The sequence below is a fragment of the Colius striatus genome, chromosome 26, assembly GCF_028858725.1.
Source record: "Colius striatus isolate bColStr4 chromosome 26, bColStr4.1.hap1, whole genome shotgun sequence".
Classification (NCBI taxonomy): Eukaryota; Metazoa; Chordata; class Aves; order Coliiformes; family Coliidae; genus Colius; species Colius striatus.
Genome location: NC_084784.1, coordinates 3,052,528 through 3,070,209, shown reverse-complemented (window position 1 = coordinate 3,070,209; position 17,682 = coordinate 3,052,528). Strand labels below are relative to the sequence as shown.

The window sequence follows — 17,682 nt, the reverse complement described above, 5'->3', positions numbered from 1 at the left end:
TCAGGTAAGAACAGCAGCTGAGGACACCAACAGGATTCCAGAAGAGCCCCGTTTGCTTTGTCCCATGGGAACACCATGAGGCTTTTCACCCAAAGGACTCGTTGTCACCGTGATTTCAGAGCTGAAGGGTTGGGTGAAAACCCAAAGGGAGGCGACAGCACGTGGAGAGTTTCCATTTCTGAACCTCCATCCCCTACTTTCCTGCTCATTCAGAAGTAGAGCCACTAGAAACCACCTTCAGACATACCTGCCTCCTGAGCTGACAGCAGCAATGTCAGCTTACACCGTGTTAGTCAAACAGACAGCACCAATGGATTCATAATGAGGTTAAGAAACCTTTCAGATGCAAACCACCACCAGAAGCAATGGGAAACATTCCAAAGGTTTTGCCATCATCAGCCAAGACCAATGATCACTGGAGTTCCCAAGTTTAATAAAGCTCAACACTCACCCTGCATCTGAGCTGTTACCACAGAGCAAAGGATCAGGGGCACCAGGAATAATGTAAAAATTTGCTGAAGGAGATGAAAAAGAAAAGATTACATGCACACACATAGGGAATTAGGGGATGTAACACATTCTAGCACCGTGGAAACCTTCCCTGAGCAGCCCTCTAGGTCCCCTGCTGATTTATCATCATCACTCATCATTTACTAACAGCTTTAAATAACATCAGCCCCACTCTGTGCCTCAGTTTAAACACCACTTTGGAAGTGGGTTCAGCATTTTGAGTAAGGCTTTAAAAGCAGCTGAGTGCACAGTAAAGAAGCTCAAAGGGAGAAGGGAGGAAGAGATTAAGTTACAAAAACTTGAGAGGCTGGTTCCTTGATCATCTCCAGCATCACTTCCAGCCCTGAAATCCTGCCAGCCTGGAAGGATGCTGCAAAGCAGAAACAGGTACCAACAGCTTCGTGGGCATTCTCTGAAGAGCTCAGTGAGGCCAAGGGAAGGGTGTGACACCCAGCCCAGGCATTCCAGTGGGCAGAGCTACTTCCCACAGTTCAACAGTTTTGAATTGGAAACAAATGAGGGGGGAAAAAAACAGTATTTTTGGCAGAATATTTACCTAAAAGAGCACAGACAAGGCCTTCCAAAGGATGAGCCCAACTAGAAACACCTTAACCACGCCAAGTTTCTAAAACCCAAACGGTCTCTGAGCAAAGGGGGGTTTAGTGCACAAAGCTGGAGCCACAGCAGAGATGCTGGCCAGCAGCAGGAAGCCAGATGAGGTTTTAGGGAGCATCCCTGCAGAAATACCTACACATATTGTTGGTGTATTCCTCCCAGTCAAAGCCCCTGGAGCCGTTGTCCAGGAACGTCTCGTTGACGTTAATTGGCCAGATCACACACTTGTTCCTCAAATTGCCCATGAACAGCTGCAGCCCAATGAGAGCAAACACACTGAGGCAGAACACTGTCAAGATCATGACGTCTGACAGCTTCTTCACAGACTGGATTAGGGCACCCACAATGGTCTTCAAACCTGCAGAGAAGAAAACAAGGCGAGGAATGACTCCTGCAGAGCGACCAGCCCGTGGGAACTCCGACCCTGCAGCAGCGCACGACCACGACGTGGTGGCAAAGGGCTGCTGCTGTGCCCAGGAACCACCACTTGTTTTTCCACACAGCACAACAAGGGGGATGAATGAACCAAGCTCATCAGTTTTGGTGGTGAACTAGCAACGGTTAGAACCCAAAACACCGGTGTTTGTCCCCGAGGAACGCTGAGCTTTGCAGCAGAGGAGGCAGAGGTGGGAACTCACTGCCATGAAAGCAGGGTTTGTCTAAACAAAGGTGTTAAATTAAGGGACACAGCTACAAACCTCTCCTCAGACACCTTTGGTGGTGTTTAAGGCTGGCTTCTTGGCACAAACTACAACAACTTACAAAGATCAAATACCTTCCAAACTGGCTACATCTGAAGTTTCTGCTGCTTAACCAAACTGTTCCAGCGCTTCCCCTTTCCTTGTGGGAGCTGAATCTTTCCTTTAGCCCGTGGGTTTTGTTACAGGCAGGGCAGGATTTCATCTGGAGTGCAGCCTCTCTGGGTTTTACCAAGGCCATAGCCAAGGCTCAATAATAAAGCTAAGCTCTGGCATGGGTAGAGAATGCTGCCAGCTTCCCAGACCAGTCTGGTGTGTAAGAGGAACTCCCTCTGAGCTGGGGGAAGAACACAGCACTAACACTTCTGGGGTCTAAACCAGCAGGAGTTTTGGATGCAGAAACCATACAGCATCAGGAATGAGCCTTTCTGGTGTTAAGTAGGATGATCCTGCATTTCTAAAGGAGTGGTGAAGGAGGCTGAAGGGAAGAAGGAAGGAAAAACAACATTTCAAATCCCAGCTTTGAGGCTGGTGAGATCCAAGGCTCTGGCTGAGGCCACAAGAGCAACCTTGGGCAAGAAACCTTTCTATAGGGACACTTAATGGTTGCCAAAGCCCCACTCCAACACAAAGCAGCTTCTTGCTGTTAGTTGCAGCAGACAAACAACCAGCAACAAGAGCTGCTGCCATGCTCATCTCCGTTACATGCAGCCAACACCAGCCTCGGGGTTTGGGTTTGTGTGTTGCTCTCTCACAGGCACAGACAGAGAAGTGGGTTTGGATCCAAGATGATAAAGTGGCAGCAAGAGTGTTCCCAGTCCAGTCATGGGACAAACACAACCTCAACAACCTTCCTCAGCTGAAGCAATGGCCCTTAGGTGCTGTAGCTCCAGATTGCCCTGGCTTCTGTTTAGTGTTGGTGTGTCACAGGCTGGCAGTGCAGGGACACTGATGCCATTAGTCAGTTGAAACACCAATAACCCAAGTGCCAATAGGCCAATTAGGCCACCACAGAGTTTAGGGTGGTCTACCAAGCTGTGAGACGAGAGCAGGATCTGGGTGGTTTAGCTCATCGTTGCTCCTGCCACACAAACCCTCTGCCTGCAGGGAGGTTTGGCTGGTGGCATGTCATATGCTGCTAATGCTTCCCCTTTTTCCTCTTGTCTAAAGAACACACTGAGGATAATCCCAGTAACTGACAGAAGATGTAGTTTCTCATCAGCTCAGCACAGGGTTAACATTCCCACTCCATGTGCAGGGAGGAAGGGGAATCCCTTTGTATTTTAAGTGTATTCTAAAACTCACATCTTCCCTGAGACATGCTGCCACTAAAACTCACACAGAGCACTCTGTGCCTAAGTTCATGTTAAACACCCCAAAAGGCTGATTCCACGAATGCTTGGCACTCCTCATACTGTCAGTCACAACACCAAGAAGGAAGCAGCAAGGTTTGTGCTTTAGCAGAACCACAGCTGGGGCAATCCCACCCCAGAGCCTGATGTAAATAACCAAAGCTTTGGCATTTACAGTTCCAGCCATGGATGTGTGGAATGGGATTCCCTTGGCTGTGGGCAGCAGATCAGCCCAGCAGTGAATTTGGAAGGGCTCAGACCCACCATCCCCCACCTTGCTGTCATTTGAAGGAAAGCTCCATTAATTTTGAGTGGCACAGAGAGAATGGTACCAAAGGGAACTGCTCTGCTCCTTTCCAAGACAAGGCATGCTGTCACACACTGAGTAACCAGCTCACCGTGGCTGCACCATCTTCACTTTGCTCTGAGTATGAAGGCAAATCACAGACAAAACTTGCCTGAACATGGATGTTTTTCTTTGAGCAAGCCAGTCTGTACCTGCAGCAGGCTGACAGAATGGCAGCTGCACTTCAGATCTGTCTGGTGCCCTGCTAACAGCAAGTACCAAACATCTTTTGCTCATTGTATGTGCACTGCCAAACACTAAGGCAGGCTGAGGAACAGCAATTACTCTGGCATACTCTCATTCAGTGTGAGGAAAGCAGGTGCCACTTAGGAACATCATGCACAACAGCCAGGTACATCTGATGGGTTTAGCAGTCTGGAATGGGGACAAAAGTGATGGGTCCCTACAGTTCCATAGGCTCTTTCCTGACAAATGTATTTGCAAGTGTAGCCTGACAGCAAAAGAACCATTATCAGCTGACCCATTAGGAGACAAAGCACAAGACCAAAACTCATCATTTAGGATGCTGAGCTTGAGACAATTACAGATACCTGTGAGACCTGAGTCTTGAGCTTGACCTTAAAGCTAGGGACACTTGAGGAACCATCTGCACAAAGCTCTTCTACACAAGAATTCAGGATCAGCATCATATTCTCAGTCCATAATGCCTCCAAAGGTCTCTTGCAATAGAAGAGGGGCCATTGCTCATCCTTTGGCACCCAGACTTAAGAGGTTCAAAGTGGCTTTGTAAGCGATGGTCCTGTGAAATCCAGCTCTGGGGTGGCACATGGAATGGGCAGGTTTAGGAATCAGGACTTCTGGCTTACTGAAAGCCACAAGTTACTGCATTAATAGCTGACAACTGGCTCCACAAGAGCGTGGAAGTGCAAAGGTTGGTAACACCAATGCTGCACTCAGCTTTGGCTGTCTCATCAGCCCTTTCTGAAGACAGGGAGGCAAGTTGACAGTCATCACTTAGAAAACAACCTGCCCCAGACCCCATCTGACTCCAGATAACCAAAGTAGCCTCAGACAAAAAGGTTTTAATCTTGGCTGGGTTTTGCTCACTTGCTTTACAAACTTATTGCTAATGCAGCTCCAGAAACACTGATGGTGACAACGGGATGAGCAAGGAACTGTTCAGCCTGAGGAGCAAGGGAGCACCTGATCTTCGTCTAACCTTTAGGCCTGGCTTTCACTGCAGTGATTGGATAGACCTGTGTGTACACAGGGAGGAAGAGGTACAGAACAGCAGGCTGGGCATCCCTTAATCTGATGTCCCAGAAGCCTGAATTTGGATCTAGTCTCTTTACACAGACTGCAAAGCCCATCACAAAAACCCCCAGTACCATTTCTGAGAAACAAGCAGTGCAGGATGGGAGGGGGAGAGGTGGGGGCAGGGATATGGGAAAAGAGCTTCACACAAGACCAGTCTTTAAAGCTTTAATGGTTCTCACCTGGAATAACAGAGATAGTTTTCAAAGCTCGGAGAACTCTGAAAGTTCTCAATGCTGAGACATTCCCAAGGTCCACAAACTCTGTGACATATCTGCAATGAGGGAGGTCACACACACACACACAAAAGAAATATATACACAATGACAATACACACACCAAAAGAAAACAACAACTACAGACAGAAGCAATACATCACTCACAGGGGCCTGTACCCAACAGTAACACCAAGCAGAGGCCGCCTTACCTGGGATTACAGAAATAGTTTTCAAAGCTCTCAGAACCCTGAAAGTGCGCAGAGCTGAAACATTGCCTAGGTTTACAAACTCTGTTATATACCTGCAGAATTAAACCAGAGTTAATGGCACTGTTGGGGTCACCTTCCTCCTGCACACAGCTGCTTGCTTGTTGGAAACAGCTTGTAGCTCCTAACGCTTTAGAAATGGCATTGAGAGAGAGAGAGGTGGGAAAACTGAGCTAACACGCAGTTTAAAGTCTCTCCTGGCTGCAACCAGCTTGTCCAGGTGAGTGGTTGAAGGCTGATCAGGGAGGTTACAGGCTGCTCAAGGAGGTTACAGGCTGCTCAGGGAGGTTACAGGCTGCCCATGAGGTTACAGGCTGCTCAGGGAGGTTACAGGCTGCACAGGGAGGTTACAGGCTGCTCAGGGAGGTTACAGGCTGCTCAAGGAGGTTACAGGCTGCCCAGGGAGGTTACAGGCTGCTCAGGGAGGTTACAGGCTGCTCAGGGAGGTTACAGGCTGCCCATGAGGTTACAGGCTGCTCAAGGAGGTTACAGGCTGCCCATGAGGTTACAGGCTGCTCAAGGAGGTTACAGGCTGCCCAGGGAGGGTGTGGAGGCTCCTTCCTTGGAGCTCTTCAAGACCCACCTGGACACGTTCCTGTGTGACCTGACCTAGGTGGGAGCTGCTTCTGCAGGGGGTTGGGCTGGATGAGCTCTGCAGCTCCCTTCCAGCCCCCACCATGCTGTGATTCTATGGTTAGACACTTGCACTCTCATCTACAGGGGACTTGCATAGCTGACACTCTCTCTACAGAAGAAGGCAACTGTAAACCTGTCACATTTTGGTGACACCACCTCAGTTCAGTGGTTTCAGGTTTATTGGCTTAATATAAAGCTTAACCATCTTTTGCTTTGATTAGCATCCTTCACTCTAACCCTTCATGCCTTACTCCCTGTTGGTGAGCCACAGCTAACATGCTTACCTCCCTTCTCACAGGGGGATAAACCTGAGATGCACAGAGGATAAGAGGCTTAGTGCAAGGTTAACAAGGGTTAAATTTCATCCCAATTAAGCACAGAATATTTGCTCTGTGCTGTCTGGGGAGAGCCATGGTATGAAAAGCCAAAGAAAGGTGCAATTTTCCAGATTCCTCCTGGTGCAGAAGGAGACTCTTGGTGGGATCTAAACACCACACAGGCTTTCAGCAGCCTGTGGCACAAAAGAGGATTGTGTTTGAAGTCTCCAGGCAACCTCACTGGAAACAAGGAGATTCCAGAGGCACATCAGCTAGAGAGCACATTGATTTATGCAGTGGGCCTTGGAAAAGTGGCATGTTGTTACTTGTCAATTTATAGAGCAAGGAAATAAGCAATGCAGAGGCTGAACTGGGTCTGTGTGCACAGAAGTGGGAGCTTCACCCCCACTGGTGTGTTCACACTGTGCACAGCAAGTCCCCACCTATTCCAAAGTCAGACTGGAGCTACTGGTGATTTGCCTTTTGTGCACCGTGTCCAACTCTTTGTGGATAACTGAAATACACAGCTAAAAGGCAAGTAGAAATAGAGCAGAAAGTCAGGAAAATCAACCACCTTCAGTACAGGATCCAGCCCCAAAAAACCAACCAGGGGGATTTTACATGGGGAGGGCGTTTTCCTCAGGTTGAACTCAAGTGTTCTGAGCCCTGGAAAATGCTCCTGAGCCTTCCTAGGGCATCCCTGAGTTCTCCCTGGCTGTGTTGACTACAGGAGCTCAGACATTCCCTTGCACAAGATTCCATAAACAAAAGGGGAAAAAAGCCCAACAATCTCTTCCAGTGGCACCTCAGAGCACCAGGGACACTCCCAGCCCCATCCCACCAGCAGTGCAAAGCCTGAGCACAGAGCAACACAGGCCAGGAAGGAAAGAACCAGAAACCCAAGGTGCATCTCCTGGTTCTGCTGTGAATTCAGACATCCCCATCAGTCCTCACTGTCAGACCAATGTAAGCTGAGCTTAGAAGAGAGAAGAAGGAGGAAGGTGTCTCCTTTCCTGACACTGCACCTTCATTGGCAAAGGGTTAATGACTGTTCAACCTTCAGTCACAGCCTGGGAAGCGTTAACATGCAAACCCAAGGAGGGAAGGAGCGGTAAGAGACTGGACCTGAATGATGTTTAGCTCCTAGTCCTGGGCTTAGCAGAGCAAGCTGCTGCTCTGACATGTTTGCAGTCTAAAAGGCTGGGCACTGTTATAAAGTCTTATGTTAGTAAAGGCAGTTTACAGGAAATGGTATTTTTTGGAGCAGCAACTCCACTGACTCCATGGAGCTGTATTGGAGACCTGAGGCTGTATCAGGCTTTTGGGAAATCAGGAATACAACTTTTAGAGAGCAGTGCAGGGGAAAGGGAGCTGAGGGTGCTGGTGGGCAGCAGGATGAGCCTGAGCCAGCAACGTGCCCTCGTGGGCAAGAGGCCACTGGCAGCCTGGGCTGGGGCAGAAGGGCTGTGAGTAAGTCAGAGAGGTTCTGCTGCCCCTCTGCTCTGCCCTGCTGAGAGCACATCTGGGATGTTGTGGCCAGCTCTGGGCCCCTCAGCTGCAGAAGGACAGGGAGCTGCTGGAGAGAGCTCAGCACAGGGCACAGAGATGCTGGAGTGGAGCATCTGCCTTGTGCTGAAAGGCTGAGGGAGCTGGGGCTCTGCAGCTTGGAGAAGAGGAGCCTGAGGGCTGAGCTCAGTCATGTTCACAAGTGGCAGGAGGCTGGAGCCAGGCTGTGCTCAGGGATGGCCAATGATGGGACAAGGGGCAACGGGCACAAGCTGCAACATCAGAGGTTCCAGAGACACACAAGGCAGAATTTGTTCCCTGCTGAGCTGAGGGAGCACTGGCAGGGGCTGCCCAGATGGGCTGTGGAGCCTCCTGCTCTGGAGACATCCCAACCCCAGCTGGATGAGTCCCTGTGTGCCCTGCTCTGGGTGCTGCTGCTCTGGCAGGGGGTTGCACTGGCTGAGCTTCCCAGATCCCTTCCAACCCTTCAGATTCAGCGATTCTGAGACCTTTTGGAGAGTCACTGAAGTTTCCCTTGATTCATTTGTTTCCCTTACATACCCACCCATCTTCCTCAGGTCTCATCCCTTCCCCTATGCCACAAAGCACCCAGAAAGCATCTGAAAGCACAACTCACGCCATCATGATGACACTGAAATCCAGCCAGTTCCAGGGGTCTCGCAGGAAGGTGAAACCATCTATACAGAAACCTCTTGCAATGATTTTCACAAGTGATTCAAAGGTATAAATGCCAGTGAATGTATACCTGTCACAAGCAAGAGAGAGAACTGCACTCAGAGGCTGCTTTGCTCATGGAAACAGGTGAACTACAAACACTTTTGTCTAAACAAAGTGGATGGTTAAGAGGTGACTTGCACTCAGTGATGGCTTAAAGGGGAGTGAAGGATGGATCTCTCCACAGGAGAGCAACAACATCCTGTGAGGGTCTTAAAAACACAATAGGTGTTACTTACTCCACATTCTTCGACCATTCAGGTGGGTTACTAAAAGTCATGAATACACAGTTGGTCAAAATAGTGCACATAATGATCATGCTAAATACTGTGGAACAAAGTCAAGGATCAAAGGGACACCAGTGTGGCTCTTCCCATCCCCTTAGGGCTCCCTACACACCTCTGTGCTGCAATAAAATCCAACTACAACTTCCAGGCTATGCTCTGTGGGCTACAAATAAGAGCCAAGATGCTTCCAGCAGTCATGGGAAATAAGAGAGGGGTGACTCTACAGGAATGGGGTTTTTTTTGCATCACTATTCCATTTGTTTCACCTCTTCTGGCGTTTCTTGGCAACTCAGCACTCATACACCTCAATGAAAACGTCTCCACAAGTCACTCCATGTATTAACATCCAAATGCACTGTCTGCTAATGCAGCCACGGGAAATCCATGGACACCTGGGATTTAGCTTGGGGAATATCTTATGAATCTTCCCAAACATCTCTGCTCCCTCTGTGTGCTCAGGATCTCCAGTGTGCTGACAGCAAAGTGCTGATGGCTTCCAGGAGCTCTGCAGGGATGGCACCACTTCAGAACTAGGAGTGGATGTTAACTACTGAACTATTAGACTGGTGAAATCCAGATCCAAAGCTGTCTGGCTTCCCAAACTGTTTAAGCAGAGTCTAATGGATCTTAGATGAAGGTTCCCAATCCACTGCCAGCGCCTCGGTGTCAGCCTCACAGACCAGCACCTCTCAGCTCTGCCCTGGCACATGCTGAGGTGAGGGGAGTGTGTGAGGAACAACAGCTACACCAAAGGAAACGTCCCCAGCCTCTGATCCCAAGTTCACTTTGGAGATGGAAAAGCTTTTTGTTCATGTGAGATGCAGGAAGCAAACGTACAGGAGCCTCTAAGACAGCAGATGAACACGGTTCCATTTTAGACTCACTTTATATAAATAAATAAAGAAACAGGGCAAAGCAGCTCATTCAATACCCTGCTGCTTCTTTTCCTGCTGCTGCTTTTCCTCCCCCTCCCCCCCAACACCACATGCAGATGATGCTGCTGAAGCTCTCAGAGCTGCCTCAAGCCCTGCAGTGGAGCACTTTGGAATAGCTTTGCCATTAGAAGGAAGTTTGAGAGATGCCAAAGGAGCGAGAAGTTAGTCAGCACTCATCACTCTGAAGGCATCTCTGGCTCCTTCACCAGACACTGGTTCCATGAAACCATTTTAGCAGCTCCAGCTCATGAGGAGCATAACCTTAAAGCACATTTGTCCCAAAACTTACCAATGTTTGTGCAAGAATGGGCACAGATTAGGTGCAATTTGGCATGGAAAGGAAAGGTGAAGTTTCCATGATTGGCTGTGACTAGGGGAATGTGCTTTTTTCACTCAATAAAGGCAACAGTTTGGGTGTGTTCTGAGGCCAAAACAGTTTCACCAGGTGCAGAACTGAGTGACACACACTGAGCTGAGCAAGAAGACAACAGGTAAGAGAATCTCCAAGGAATGTACAAAGGTAAAACAAGCAACTTGGTAATCAAAAGGATATGAATGTATCAAAATTTTAATAGCTATTCTTCTAAAGAGATTAAAAGGACTTAAAATGTACAAGGCAGGTGTGGCACTAAATCGGAAGAGTGTTTTCCCTCTGTTTAGTACTACAAAGGTCTGTAGAGAGACAAAGAGAGAGAGAGAGAGAGAGAGAGTTAATGCATGAAAACCAGAGCATGAACTGTACAAAAAAACCCCAAACAAAGAGCATTTTCTGCTGTTTTAAAGAGTAGTTTCCTTTATGGAGTTCCCATTACACATACCTACCAGCACACCATGAGTAACTCTACTCCAGACCCCTCAGGTGGAGCAGAAGCAAAATCTCCCATCCAAGGGCACATGTTTTCACCCAAGAGGGCAGAGGCACTGTTATCCCTATCTGGTAGAGAAGGACCTAGACCCAAAGCAGTCAAAGACCCCAAACTCAGGAGCAAAACTGGCAGCTGGACACCGACTTCACACCATTGCCCAGTGTACAAGAGCATCTTTATGGCAGTGTAGCCTGTGCCTCCTTCCCAGACCTCACTAACAGCCACCACAAGGGATCATGTTTATACAAGACAGCATCTCACCTGCAAAGAAAGATTGACAGGTAAGCAGCGAGAAAATGCCCTGGTAGAGCCCCCCACCCCAGCAGACACAAGTCAGGGAACCACTGTCCCAAATCATTGGTGGCTCTGAGCACATTCCACGCTGATGCACCAGCTCCAGGCAGGGCCACGTGCTCTCAGTGCCTTTCCTTAGGGAGACATTAAGGTGCTTTAGACAGAACCTGTGGAGTGAATCATGTCAATGTGAAGCAGGATCCATCTCATCTCTCCATCCTCAGCCTTAAAATGCAGACCCACAGTTCCCTCTCCCTCCTAGAGAACAGCCATCTCCAAAAGCACCAGAGATAACACACAGCCATCTGGCGAGGCAGAATTAGCTCCGTGCTTGATACCAGCACATCCAACTGAGGGGGGGAAAAGCACCACTTGTGTGCACTGCAAAGCCAAAACCCTTTCCCCAGAACCATTTTGTCCATTCTTCATTCCCCTGGGGCTGCCACAGCCTGGGGGAGGTGGGATGGAGCTGAAGCCTGGCCCCAGCGCCAACCAACCCACCGTTTGGCACAGCCCCTGAGCCTCCCGGAGTCCAACACGGGGGAATCCACCAGGGCTTTCTGCCAACGCACTCACTGTGCTTCCCCTGGAGACTCACTCTCCTGAAATTTGTCATTTCCCTCCCCTAGTCAGTGAAATGATGTTATTTCAGCTCGTTTGGCTAAATCAGACCACGGAGAGGTAAATTATCTGCGACTGTGGCTGGGCACGGAGTGAGTGATTAGTTAGCACAACCACTAATGTGTCTCCCAACAAAAAGCACTTTCAAGACAACCCTGGGCAGCTCTGAAATTGCAGCATCAAGATTTAATGAACAGATTACCTTGGCATGCAACAGCCTTCTAAAAGGCCTTCAGTTTTGCCAAGCTGCCCACTGCAGAGTGCTCATGGAGCACCTGATCTTAAGCAGCAGCAATCCTTCGCTCCCTGACACCACAAACTTCCCAGACCTCACATATGATCAGTTTTTACATCTTGCTTTCCCTGCAGAGGCTTTGGGGCAAGACATTTGGATACTCCTGGGCTTCACCAGTGCCCCCAGCACAACTCCACCACATCTCTTAAGCAATGAAAGCCCTGATGTGACTGTGGGCAGGAGGGGAGCTGGACAAAGGCAGAAATTCACCCCTGGATTTCACAGGGTTTCTGTGAGGCTCAGGTTCATTTTGCCTCCACTTCTACGTGAGGAAAACCCCACTGTGTAGGAGCCCTGGGGTTTGCTTAGATGCAGCTCAGCAAGTCAGTAGCTCCTCACGTGGAGCCACAGCCACGTGCAAAGTGCCTCAGAGATGTAAAGTAGCCCACGGGCTTCGGCTCTGGACCAGAGGAGCAGCCAGACTTGGCTGGGGAAGGAAGATGTGAGCTGCTCTACAAGGAAGAATTTTTCACATGGAAGAATCTCCTCCCTGCTGAGCTGAGGGAGCACTGGCAGGGGCTGCCCAGATGGGCTGTGGAGCCTCCTGCTCTGGGGACATCCCAACCCCAGCTGGATGAGTCCCTGTGTGCCCTGCTCTGGGTGCTGCTGCTCTGGCAGGGGATGCACTGGCTGAGCTTCCCAGCCCTTAAGACTCTGTGATCCTGGGAGGGCCAGTGACAGCCTGCCCTGGCACATATTTTTAGTAGCTCTTTCACAAGGATTGACCCAGAAACTTGGCATTCCCTGTTGTAGGATAAGCTGTGGCATCCAACCATCAGGACAACCACCTATCAACCACAAACTCTGCATTCTGCTTGCCAGCTTACTCCTTTATCCATTGCATGACCTGATACAAGGCAGCTCCTTGTTTTCTCTTCCATGCTCTGCCCAGCTCCCTTCTAAGACCATAATGCTTGTTGAAATGACTCCTGTCTATAAAGCCCATCATGGCTGTAACACAAAGGAGGTGCCACACGTCCCAGTCTCATCGATTCGGACGGATCCAAGATGTGCTGCTCCAGTTCCCTGGTGCACCTCAGAAAATCCTGGGTAAACCTCTGCTTGGCCTTGGCAATAGAAAGAAGAGCACAAAAAGCCAAGAAGCCTTTTGGCAACGCAAAACCTTATCTTAGTTTTTACTTTGTGCTGCTGACATATTAAAACTCCACTTCAAAATGGCTGCATGCTCTTAAAATGTTTGCTGGTTCAAGTCCAAGAACATCCTCAAACCCTTTTAAGATCTGCTGAGGCAAAGCTCAGAACTCAAAGAGAAAGGTGATACCTGGAGAACAGCACTTTAGAGTCGTCTTCTAAGAGATGGAGTCTGCCTGAACTTCCAAAAGCCTCAGTCTGTGGTTACAGAGATGTCCAAAAGGCTCTGTCCACTTTGGTTTTCTCAAAGCCAGCTGGGAACCTTCACTTTACAGAACCCTTAGGAATTGTGCTCGTAAAAAGAAGAGCACAGAGGGTGCATCTGCTCTAAACCCATCTGCAGAACGAGGCCACTGAGGGAGCACTCCTGGGGAGCACAACATTGATCAAGTGATGGCAAAGCATCATCCCAGCTCCACACTCCTGCCTCACACAGGGTTTTACATTAAGCATCTCTGTAATGGCTGAAAAGTGAGGAAGAGTGGGCAGGAGACTCAAGAAGAAAACAGCTTTCTGAGCAGCCTAAGAACATATGGAAGCATATTCCTCCAGAGGCAGCTGCTGCCTGCCTGGCTCCCAGCACTGAGCAGGACACAGCGGCGGCTTTCTCACGACACCCCGAGCTCAGTTCCTTCAACAGCTATTTCCCAAACCAACTGACAGGGAACTCTGGCACCTTGGAGGCTGAAGAAGAATTAAACACCAATGCCAAGTGTGTCTCATGTCTCTTTGGGCTTACAGAGGTATATTTCCTACCACAGCAAACTCATTATTTCACAGCTCTTTTCCCACACCCCCTCCACAAAGGGGTCAAATTTGTTCTCTCTCCATAACCTATTCCTCACTACTTACAGGGACAAGATTCTCTGCCCCTTTGTGCTCTTGCTTTAAGCTACTGTTCCAAGCCCACCACTGGAAAAAGCCTTTGGCAAAGATCTTCCTGAAAGATCTATTTTGAAGACCAGATATTGTTCAACGTGCAACAGTGAGCAACTGAGCTGGGTGTGAGCTGCAGCCACGTCACCATCTGCCCATGTAAGGAAATTCCTCCTGCCTCAGAAGCAGAACTCATTCTCCCTCCCTTCCACTCATCACCAGTGGGCTGCAGCTATTGAGGGGGCTGCAGCAGAGATTCTCTCGCCTCCTGCTCCGTGCCACACTCGGCACCCCCTGAGCACGGCACCACTGCCCATCAGCTCATCACCAGCCCTACCACAGCAAACAACTCCCTTACACTTTGCCTTCCACCCCACAGTCAGAAAGGGGTGGAGAAGAGGCCTGAGAGTTTCACCCTCATTTCTTCCTTCCACCCTGAGAGCAGGAGGCATAGCTGGGATGGGCATGCTTGCTCCTCCTGCTTCTTTGAAGCCAATGGAAGATGGAGTGGAAGAGGAAGATAACATTAAACACTCAAGACCTGCAGAAGGTGATCAGCTTTGAGAAATCAGGCTGATTTTTTGAGGTGGTCTCGATTCTTCCTCATGTTTCAGTGACTTCACTCAAGCACAAACCCCACCAGCTGTGTCGTGACCTCATGGGGCCGTTTCGTGCCCCGCTGAAGTCACCAGCACGTGCTGGAGCCAGATGTGCCTCCCACACTCACATCCTTGTCACTCCCCCAGGTCCACACAGTCAAGGTGACATTCTGCACTGGAGGGCCCATTTCCAAACCCTGCATGTGACTCCACGAAGCTGCAAGTCACTCCATTGGCACATACACACGAGGAAGATCCTCAGGTGCTCGTCTGCAAGCTCTAGGTGACCTCACACACTCCCACTCCAGCCCCACATCTTCACAGATGCACACTCTTCTGCAACTCCAGGGTTGATTTTTTTCCACTGAAATCAATCCACTTCAGCTTATAAGTGGTCCCAAATCCCAGAATACTCAGGGACCTTCTACTGCCCCGTGCGTGGACCCATGGCAGGAGCATCAGCACCTTCACCTCGTTCTGTAGCCAGGATGAGGTTCACACTGAGTGAGAAGGAAGTTACTTCAGGAAAATGACCACATGCTGGGAAAAATCACCTTCCCTGGGACAGAATAGGGTGAGGGGTTGTCTAGTAGGAGTGACAGTCTAGGCCATTAATGGCAGAGGAGGAATGAGAGGTTTAAAAGGTGGAAAAACACTTCAAAACAAAGGAATAATAAGGGTGTGGAAATAAAAGGTGATGGTCCTGACATCGTGCTTAAGCACACACTGAAGGAAGACTAGACTACAAGGCAAGCAGCTGCTTTGCTTTCACTTCAGGGAAGCTCATACAGGCAGCTTTCCTGGATTTTGTTTGCACAGGTCAACAGGAGAGTTCAAGAAAACAAAAGGCAGGTCCATGAACTGAAAGGTTTCAGGTTTCCACAACAGGTACCATGGGCCAGCATTGCTTCTGCCACGTGCTTCAGGGCAGGAGGTGGCAGGTGGTTACTGTTTGTAAAACAAAGAATCATGGCAAAAAATACCTCTGATAGGTATATAAAAGACAAAAAGGTGTTAAATTAGCTCCAAAACCAAAGGGACTTCCCTGATTCTCCTAAGAGTCACTACTCCCATGCTGCAAAATGAAACTAAGCAGAGAAAGGAGAAGCAGCTCGGACAAAACCAGGGCTGGGCTCCTCAACCAGGAGTTTTAAGTCCCTGAACCATGGTTCTGTTTCTAGGTCATGCTGTTTCTCCTTTAAATATCAGTTAACAGGCCATTGGGAAGTTCAGCCTTTCTGTTAAAATGCAGTTTCAGTTTCTTTAGATAAACCAAGATCAACGTGTCCTACTGCAAGGAAAAGCAACCAGCTGATTTGTTCCTCTGCATGCTGTACATCTAGCTTTAAAAGACAGGACCTGTGATGCAAAGGCTTCTGGCAAATGCTGGAGAAGGGGGGAAAAAAACCCCCTCAAGCCTTGGAAACCTTCCCATGATTCAAGCAGATTCGCAATTCCTGATGATTCAGAGAAAGGCCTTTTTTAATGGCCTTAAAAAAACCTCTTTGTGGGAAGTCACTGACTATTTGAAGCAGCAAGAAGCAGCACACACCCCAGGCAGTGCCACGCTGAGGCGGCTGCAGGGGAACCAGAGCCAGGGAAATGTTCATCTGGTGTTTCTGGGAAGAGTGAGGCTCTTCCCACAGAATGGCGAGTACGAGCTTGGCAGAGCTGGGCAAGTTTGTCTCCCATCTCCAGAAGCTTCCCCTCCATCTGCAGCTGCTCCAGCTCCATGGAGAGCTCTCCTCTCCTCTCCTCTCCTCTCCTCTCCTCTCCTCTCCTCTCCTCTCCTCTCCTCTCCTCTCCTCTCCTCTCCTCTCCTCTCCTCTCCTCTCCTCTCCTCTCCTCTCCTCTCCTCTCCTCTCCTCTCCTCTCCTCTCCTCTCCTCTCCTCTCCTCTCCCCACAGCAAGCACACCACAGGCAGAAACCCTGCAGGCAGACACGTGGGGCTGTTTGGGAAACATGACAGATGCCTTCAAAGTTGGGAATGTGCCTTATTTTCCCCAATCAATTAAAGACTCATTGTGCTGCACATATGGAGGCTGACACAGCGTGAGGGTTAATGGGGTTCCCCTCTGCCTCCTCCTTCTGGTGGGATGTTGAGACAAGCAGAAGGAACGTGGCCCGAGTCCATTCAACTCATGAACACAAAGAGGACACAAACCACTCTTGCCTGGATTGGCAGAGACATTCCCTGATGCTTTGGTCAGGGGGAAGTGGCCACCACAAAGAGATCCTGGGAGCTGCTCATCAGCTGCCTGGCTCAGCCCACACCAAACCCAGGCAGCACCACACCATGGAATCACTAAGTAGGAAAAGGGCCTTACAGGGGGCCAATCACTAACAGCCCTTTGCTTGATAAAGAGGAAATATTTGTGCAATAAAGACAAAACACTTCTGAGGGACAACACGAGCTCCTTCCTTACCAGCAACAATGCTCCAGTACAACATCCACCTGGACACCACTCTGCCTGCTACCCATACCCAAGGCTGGCAGCAAATGCAGCTGGTTTCATGTGAGCGATGCCCTGCCAGTCACTGCTGGGTGTGGTAGGGAATGTCTGCCCTGACACAAAGCCCTGAAGCATTCCATTGCCCACAACTCACTGATTTTACATCAATGGCCACACCACGACTGTCAAACCTTCAGCTTCTCACAGTTAAACCTGAGTTACAGATGGTGATTATGTCAGGTTACCCAAGTCAAGTTTAGATCAAAGAAAGGAAATGAAACAGTAGGAAAGAACCTCAGCTTTCAGTCATGCAGCCTTCAGGAAAGTCAGTGCTTGTGCTCTTCCTTATCTCACCAGTACATCCCTCCCCTCCATTCCCAGGGTGGTGTTTGCTTCCCCACCCTTCCCTCCCCACACCTCTGCATTTCTTAGCACATCTGGGCACCCAGAGATGCCTCCTGCCACGTCACCTTGATTCCACAGAAAGGCAGTTAATTGGTTTCTCTCACTTTCCATTTTTTTGGTGGGGATTCTATCATCCCCCTGCTCCATAACAACCAACTTCAGGCTGAATCCCATCCAAGTGATGAAATATTCCCTTCAAACTCTTATCCCCCCAATTAAACTCTTCTTACTGCCTTTGTGGTTAAAACTACATTAGCACAGCTTCACCCATTTTTAGTTTCCAGACCTTGCTCTCCTCACACCATCCAAGCAGGTGCTTAAAGATTGAGCATCACATCTCTGTTAAACCTCAAAGAAAACACCCAGCACAACAACAAGCCCTGGCCAAAGCCTCCAGTCTTCCTCTTCTGGCTTAAACCATACC

The 17,682-nt window shown here is 49.3% G+C and overlaps 1 protein-coding gene across 6 annotated transcripts in view; it reads right to left on the bottom strand.

The window, feature by feature from the left end:
- The window catches only part of SCN8A (sodium voltage-gated channel alpha subunit 8), a 43,549-nt gene that overhangs the window by 25,531 nt on the left and 336 nt on the right, over positions 1-17,682 (bottom strand). For 4 of the 6 annotated variants that reach the window (XM_062015477.1, XM_062015479.1, XM_062015480.1 and 1 more), the window contains exons 2-7: positions 10,250-10,368; positions 8,714-8,803; positions 8,377-8,505; positions 4,979-5,070; positions 1,262-1,483; positions 452-515 (exon numbers count right to left, since the gene is read on the bottom strand). In XM_062015477.1, coding sequence (XP_061871461.1) covers positions 452-515; positions 1,262-1,483; positions 4,979-5,070; positions 8,377-8,505; positions 8,714-8,803; positions 10,250-10,368 — 716 coding nt within the window. Of the gene's footprint in view, positions 1-451; positions 516-1,261; positions 1,484-4,978; positions 5,071-5,223; positions 5,316-8,376; positions 8,506-8,713; positions 8,804-10,249; positions 10,369-17,682 lie in introns of all 6 variants that reach the window. The other 2 variants (XM_010205301.2, XM_062015481.1) reach the window with 1 other exon arrangement.